This window comes from Coregonus clupeaformis, unplaced genomic scaffold, assembly GCF_020615455.1.
Source record: "Coregonus clupeaformis isolate EN_2021a unplaced genomic scaffold, ASM2061545v1 scaf0150, whole genome shotgun sequence".
NCBI lineage: Eukaryota > Metazoa > Chordata > Actinopteri > Salmoniformes > Salmonidae > Coregonus > Coregonus clupeaformis.
Window position 1 is genome coordinate 135208 of NW_025533605.1, and position 8786 is coordinate 143993.

An 8786-nucleotide genomic window follows, 5' to 3' on the forward strand; every position below is an offset into this window, starting at 1 on the left:
AACATTATTATGATGAGGAACACTGGACATTATTATGATGAGGAACACTAAACAATATTATGATGAGGATGATGAAGAACACTGGACATTATTATGATGAGGAAGATGAGGAACACAGGACATAAGTATGATGAGGAACACTGGACATTGATATAATGACAATGATGAGGAACACTGGACATTATCATGATGAAGAACACTGGACATTATCATGATGAAGAACACTGGATATTTTTATGATGAGGAAGAATAGGAACACAGGACATTATTATGATGAGGAACACTGGACATTGATATAATGAGGATGATTAGGAACACTGGACGTTATTATGATGAAGATCACTGGACATCATTATGATGAAGAACACTGGGCATTATCATGATAAGGATGATGAGGAACGGTGGACAATATTATGATGAGGAACCCTGGACATTATTATAATGAGAATGATGAAGAACACTGGACATTATCATGATGAGGATGATGAGGAACACTGGACATTATTAAGATGTGGAACACTGGACATTATTATTATGATGAACACTGGACATTATTATGATGAGAATTATGAGGAACACTGGACATTATTATTATTATTATTATTTATTATTATTATTATTATTATTATTATTATTATTGTTATGAGGAACACTGGGCATTATCATGATGAGGAATGTTGTGCATTATTATGATGAGGAACACTGGGCATTATCATTATGAGGAACACAACATTATTATGATGAGGATGATGAGGAACACTGGACATTATTATGATGAGGAACACTGGACATTATTATGATGAGAATGATGAGGAACACTGGACATTATTATGATGAGAATGATGAAGAACACTGGACATTATTATGATGAGAATGATGAGGAACACTGGACATTATCATGATGAGGAACACTGGACATTATTATTATAAGGAACACTGGACATTATTATAATGAGGATGATGAAGAACACTGGACATCATTATGATGAGGAACACTTGACATTACTATGATGGGGATCACTGGACATTATTATTATGAGGATGATGAGGAACACTGGACATTATTATGATTAGATTGATGAGGAACACTGGACATTATCATGATGAGGAATGCTGTGCATTTTTATGATGAGGAACACTGGACATTGTCATGATTAGGAATGCTGTGCATTATTATGATGAGGAACACTGGGCATTACCATTATGAGGAACACTGGACATTATAATGATGAAGATCACTGGAAATTATTATGATGATAATGATGATGAACACTGGACATTATTATGATTAGAATGATGAGGAACACTGGACATTATTATGATTAGAATGATGAGGAACACTGGACATTATCATGATGAGGAACACTGGACATTATCATGATGAGGAATGCTGTGCATTATTATGATGAGGAACACTGGGCATTATAATGATGAAGATCACTGGACATCATTATGATGAAGAACACTGGGCATTATAATGATAAGGATGATGTGGAACGGTGGACAATATTATGATGAGGATGATGAGGAACACTGGACATTATTATGATGCAGAGCCCGGACACTCACGGCCCCGTCAGCCCCCATCGGCCCAGGGATCCGTACAGAGATATTAGTGAACTATATATGGAATAGAGCAGAGCCCGGACACTCACGGCCCCGTCAGCCCCCATCGGCCCAGGGATCCGTACAGAGATATTAGTGAACTATATATGGAATAGAGCAGAGCCGGACACTCACGGCCCCGTCAGCCCCCATCGGCCCAGGGATCCGTACAGAGATATTAGTGAACTATATATGGAATAGAGCAGAGCCCGGACACCCACGGCCCCGTCAGCCCCCATCGGCCCAGGGATCCGTACAGAGATATTAGTGAACTATATATGGAATAGAGCAGAGCCCGGACACTCACGGCCCCGTCAGCCCCCATCGGCCCAGGGATCCGTACAGAGATATTAGTGAACTATAAATGGAATAGAGCAGAGCCCGGACACCCACGGCCCCGTCAGCCCCCATCGGCCCAGGGATCCGTACAGAGATATTAGTGAACTATATATGGAATAGAGCAGAGCCCGGACACTCACGGCCCCGTCAGCCCCCATCGGCCCAGGGATCCGTACAGAGATATTAGTGAACTATATATGGAATAGAGCAGAGCCGGACACTCACGGCCCCGTCAGCCCCCATCGGCCCAGGGATCCGTACAGAGATATTAGTGAACTATATATGGAATAGAGCAGAGCCCGGACACTCACGGCCCCGTCAGCCCCCATCGGCCCAGGGATCCGTACAGAGATATTAGTGAACTATATATGGAATAGAGCAGAGCCCGGACACTCACGGCCCCGTCAGCCCCCATCGGCCCAGGGATCCGTACAGAGATATTAGTGAACTATATATGGAATAGAGCAGAGCCCGGACACCCACGGCCCCGTCAGCCCCCATCGGCCCAGGGATCCGTACAGAGATATTAGTGAACTATATATGGAATAGAGCAGAGCCCGGACACCCACGGCCCCGTCAGCCCCCATCGGCCCAGGGATCCGTACAGAGATATTTGTGAACTATATATGGAATAGAGCAGAGCCCGGACACCCACGGCCCCGTCAGCCCCCATCGGCCCAGGGATCCGTACAGAGATATTAGTGAACTATATATGGAATAGAGCAGAGCCCGGACACTCACGGCCCCGTCAGCCCCCATCGGCCCAGGGATCCGTACAGAGATATTAGTGAACTATATATGGAATAGAGCAGAGCCCGGACACCCACGGCCCCGTCAGCCCCCATCGGCCCAGGGATCCGTACAGAGATATTAGTGAACTATATATGGAATAGAGTACCATTTGGAACACAGAAATACAATCTGCATTATGTCACCAGAGGAGAACTTGGAAGCAAATGAAAATGTCACACCCCGCTACCTCCCGGGACCAGGTTCTCTCCTATCCATGCAACCTGCCCAAAAAACAATTATGTCTGAAAGGTAGGCAACGTTTATTCCTCTCTTCTCTCTCTCATCTCTCTTTTGTTCTCTCACACCCTCACATTCTCTCTAGTTCTTCACAGAAATAATTTGATTTATCCACCCTGTCTTTTGTTCTCTCTCTCTCTCTCTCTCTCTCTCTCTCTCTCTCTCTCTCTCTCTCTCTCTCTCTCTCTCTCTCTCTCTCTCTCTCTCTCTCTCTCTCTCTCTCTCTCTCTCTCTCTCGCTCTCTCGCTCTCTCTCTGTGTTGTCTGTGACTGACTAAAGTGTCGTTTTAATGTGTGATACCTCTGTGTGGCTAGCTAATTGTTCCTGGTTTAAAACATTTGCTTAACCTGTGAGCCACTGTCTTCACTCATCATGTGCTTCTCTGACAGCTCTGAAAACCCAGTGTGTGTTTCACTGCTCAAAGAGAATACACAGAGAAATGCCAAACCTCCTCACCTGAACCAACCAAGCAGACTGAAACCTCCCCACCTGAACCAACCAAGCAGACTGAAACCTCCTCACCTGAACCAACCAAGCAGACTGAAACATTCCCACCTGAACCAACCAAGCAGACTGAAACCTCCTCACCTGAACCAACCAAGCAGACTGAAACCTCCCCACCTGAACCAACCAAGCAGACTGAAACCTCCTCACCTGAACCAACCAAGCAGACTGAAACCTCCCCACCTGAACCAACCAAGCAGACTGAAACCTCCCCACCTGAACCAACCAAGCAGACTGAAACCTCCCCACCTGAACCAACCAAGCAGACTGAAACCTCCTCACCTGAACCAACCAAGCAGACTGAAACCTCCCCACCTGAACCAACCAAGCAGACTGAAACATACCCACCTGAACCAACCAAGCAGACTGAAACCTCCCCACCTGAACCAACCAAGCAGACTGAAACCTCCTCACCTGAACCAACCAAGCAGACTGAAACCTCCCCACCTGAACCAACCAAGCAGACTGAAACCTCCCCACCTGAACCAACCAAGCAGACTGAAACATTCCCACCTGAACCAACCAAGCAGACTGAAACATACCCACCTGAACCAACCAAGCAGACTGAAACCTCCCCACCTGAACCAACCAAGCAGACTGAAACCTCCCCACCTGAACCAACCAAGCAGACTCAAACCTACCCATTTGAACTAACGAAGCAGACTGAAATCTCCCCACCTGAACCAACCAAGCAGACTGAATAGGGAATGGATGGATGGGTATAAATAAAGCTGACATATATTGTTACATTATTTCATTCAAAGAGAGGGGTGGGGGGGTGAGGAGAAGAGAGACAGCAAAAGCAAGAGAGAGAGAGAGACAGACAGAAATAGAGCAAGAGAGAGAGGGTGGGAGAGAAACAGTCAGAGAGAGCAAGAACAAGTAAGGGGGAAAGAAAGCATATTTGTACTTCTCATCTCCCACAGAGGGAGTATTAAAAGATTGGGAGACTTTTTGAAATGGAAGGTAGGTAGCGCTTGACACAGTAAGAGAGAGGAAGAACCTGAGCCAGAGTAGTTCAGAAAAAAAATGTTTCATTTGGTGTAATAACACATAGGAGCTACTTCAGCCATAAGCCTTGAAACATACTGTAAAACATACTGTAAAACACACTGTAGAACATACTGTAAAACATACTGTAAAACACACTGTAGAACATACTGTAAAACACACTGTAGAACATACTGTAAAGCATACTGTAAAACATACTGTAAAACACACTGTAAAACACACTGTAGAACATACTGTAAAACATACTGTAAAACACACTGTAGAACATACTGTAAAACATACTGTAAAACACACTGTAGAACATACTGTAAAACATACTGTAAAACACACTGTAAAACATACTGTAAAACACACTGTAGAACATACTGTAAAACATACTGTAAAACATACTATAAAACATACTGTAAAACATACTGTAAAACATACTGTAAAACACACTGTAAAACATACTGTAAAACATACTGTAAAACATACTATAAAACATACTGTAAAACATACTGTAAAACATACTATAAAATATACTATAAAACATACTGTAAAACATACTATAAAACATACTGTAAAACATACTGTAAAACATACTGTAAAATACACTATGAGGGGAGGTTGCCATCATGATGGAAGTGGGGAGGTGAGGAGAGGAGGGAGACATATGGATGGAAGGGGGGAGAGGGAGAGGAGGGGAGGGAGACATGGATGGAGGGGGGGAGGGGGAGGGGGAGACATATGGATGGAATGGAGAGGGGGTTGGAGGGAGGGAGATATATGGATGGAAGGGGAGTGGGGGGAGTGGGGGGAGAGGGGGGAGACATATGGATGGAAGGGGAAAAGGGGGGGAGGAGGGAGGGATACATATGGATGGAAGGGGGAGGGGGAGGAGGGGAGGGAGACATATGGATGGAAGGGAGAGGGGGGAGGAGGGGAGGGAGACATATGGATGGAAGGGAGAGGGGGGAGGAGGGGAGGGAGACATATGGATGGAGGGGGGATGGGGGAGTCATATGGATGGAAGGGGGAGAGGGGGGAGGAGGGGAGATGGACATGGTCGGAGGGGGGATGGGGGAGGTGGTGGAGGGGAGGGAGATATGGATGGATGGGGGGAGAGGGGAGGGATATGGATGGAAGGGGGGGTAGAGCAGGGAGAGATATGAATGGAAGGGGGAGAAGAAGAGGTAGAGGAGGCAGGGATATGGATGGAAGGGGGGAGAGGGGGAGAGGGGGGAGATATATGGATGGAAGGGGGGGGGGGGAATAGGAGGTAGAGATGTGAATACAGGAATGGAAAGGGGAGGGTAGAAGGGTGAATGGGGCTGCTATGTCTGGAGGAAGGGTAGGATGGAGGAGAGGAGGAGGGTTGGGGGAGAGGAAGAGGAAGAGCTGTATTTCATTAGGGTTAGGTTGGGAAGGGAAGGGGGAGGAGGGCTGGTATTTATATTTTATTTTATTTTGTTAGGGTCCCCATTAGCTTACGTCAATGGCGACAGCTAGTCTTACTGCATCCATCAGTTACACATACATGTCAGTACACACACTCAACAAGTAGGTCACATGGGGGAGAGGCTTGTGCCGTGAGGTGTTGATTTATTTATTTTTTTGAAACCAGGTTTGCTGTTCACTTGCACTATATGAGATGGAAGGGAGTTCAATGCAATCGTGGCTCTGTATAATACTGTACATTTCCTTGAATTCGTTCTCGACCTGGGGACTGTGAAAAGACCTCTCGGGGCATGTCTGGTGGGGTAAGTGTGTGTGTCAGAGCTGTGTAAATTGACTGGGATTGTCAACACATGAATGTTTCTTATAAAAAGAAGAAGTGATGCAGTCAGTCTTTCCTCAACTCTTAGACAAGAGAGACTGGCATGTGTAGTATTTATGCTAGCCCTTTGATTACAATGAAGAGTAAGATGTGCCGCTCTGTTCTGGGCCAGCTGCAACTTAATTAGGTATTTCTTTGCAGCACTCGACCACATCACTGGACAATAATCACGATAAGATCAAACTAAAGCCTGCAGGACTCGCTATACTGTATGGAGTGGGTTTAAAAAGCAGAGCGTCTCTTTATTAGAGACAGACCTCTCCCCATCTTTACAACCATTGATTCTATATGTTTTGACCATGACAGTTTACAACACCAAGTAAGTTAGTCTCCTCAACTTGTTCAACAGCCACACCATTCATTAGCAGATTCAGCTGAGGTCTCAAACTCGAGGAATGATTTGTATCTAATACAATGCTCTTAGTTTTAGAGGTGTTCAGGACCAGTTTATGACTGGCCACCCCCATTCTAAAACTAACTACAACTCTTTATTTAAGGGTTGCAGTGATTTCACTGGCTGTGGTTGCGGACACGTGTAGGGTTGAGTCATACATGGACACACATGCTTTGTTTAACGCCGGTGGCAGGTCATTGGTAAAAATAGAAAAGAGTAGAGGGCCTAGGGAACGGCCCTGTGGTAAACCACACATTATACATTCATGCTACACACACATCACAACTGCTGCTACCAGACTTATTACACTGCTCAGTGTATCCACTGCCCTCCATCCACCCCTTCCCCAATACACATGGACATATTGGACTATAGATTGTGCCTTCCTGTATTTTACTTTTGCTAAATATATATGAATATCTTCTACTGAGCCATTTACTTTATGTTCGTATTATTATAGTGTATTATTCATTATTGTTGTTGCATTGTCCAGAAGGAACCTATATACATTCTGTTTAATGATATATGTCAGTTGTATCCTGTCCGACTAATAACACTTGAAATGACATGTTTAACATTAGAGAAGATTCCATTAAAAGAAAACCCTCTGAGTTCTATTAGATTCAGTGCCTTGCAAAAAAAATAATATTCATCCCTTTTGGCGTTGTTCCTATTTTGTTGCATTACAATCTGTAATTTAAATGGATTTTTATTTGGATGTCATGTAATGGACATACACAAAATAGTCCGAATTATTGAAGTGAAATGAAAAAAATAACTTGTTTCAAAAAAGTATAAAAAAATAAATAACGGAAAGGTGGTGCATGCATATGTATTCACCCCCTTTGCTATGAAGCCCCTAAATAAGATCTGGTGCAACCAATTACCTTCAGAAGTCACATAATTTGTTAAATAAAGTCCACCTGTGTGCAATCCAAGTGTTACATGATCTCAGTATACAGTGAGGGAAAAAAGTATTTGATCCCCTGCTGATTTTGTACGTTTGCCCACTAACCAAGAAATTATCAGTCTATAATTTTAATGGTAGGTTTATTTGAACAGTGAGAGATAGAATAACAACAACAAAAATCAGAAAAATGCATGTCAAAAATGTTATAAATTGATTTGCATTTTAATGAGGGAAATAAGTATTTGACCCCCTCTCAATCAGAAAGATTTTTGGCGCCTAGGTGTCTTTTATACAGGTAACGAGCTGAGATTAGGAGCACACTCTTAAAGGGAATGCTCCTAATCTCAGCTTGTTACCTGTATAAAAGACACCTGTCCACAGAAGCAATCAATCAATCAGATTCCAAACTCTCCACCATGGCCAAGACCAAAAAGCTCTCCAAGGATGTCAGGGACAAGATTGCAGACCTACACAAGGCTGGAATGGACTACAAGACCATCGCCAAGCAGCTTGGTGAGAAGGTGACAACAGTTGGTACAATTATTTGCAAATGGAAGAAACACAAAATAACTGTCAATCTCCCTCGGACTGGGGCTCCATGCAAGATCTCACCTCGTGGAGTTGCAATGATCATGAGAACGGTGAGGAATCAGCCCAGAACTACACGGGAGGATCTTGTCAATGATCTCAAGGCAGCTGGGACCATGGTCACCAAGAAAACAATTGGTAACACACTACGCCGTGAAGGACTGAAATCCTGAGGCGCCCGCAAGGTCCCCCTGCTCAAGAAAGCACATATACAGGGCCATCTGAAGTTTGCCAATGAACATCTGAATGATTCAGAGGAGAACTGGGCGAAAGTGTTGTGGTCAGATGAGACCAAAATCGAGCTCTTTTGCATCAACTCAACTTGCCGTATTTGGAGGAGGAGGAATGCTGCCTATGACCCCAAGAACACCATCCCCACCGTCAAACATGGAGGTGGAAACATTATGCTTTGGGGGTGTTTTTCTGGGACAGGACAACTTCACCGCATCAGAGAGACGATGGACGGGGCCATGTACCGTCAAATCTTGGGTGAGAACCTCTTTCCCTCAGCCAGGGCATTGAAAATGGGTCATGGTTGGGTATTCCAGCATGACAATGACCCAAAACACACGGCCAAGGCAACAAAGGAG

At 44.4% G+C, this 8786-nt stretch overlaps 1 protein-coding gene across 1 annotated transcript in view; it reads left to right on the forward strand.

Annotated features, from left to right (window-relative positions):
• The window catches only part of LOC121537279 (proteoglycan 4-like), an 88908-nt gene extending 84727 nt beyond the window's left edge, over positions 1 to 4181 (forward strand). Inside the window, exon 5 of the mRNA XM_045213767.1 lies at positions 3398 to 4181. Within this exon, the coding sequence (XP_045069702.1) occupies positions 3398 to 4181 (784 nt within the window). The remainder of the gene's footprint in view (positions 1 to 3397) is intronic.
• The last annotated feature ends 4605 nt before the right edge of the window (positions 4182 to 8786 follow it).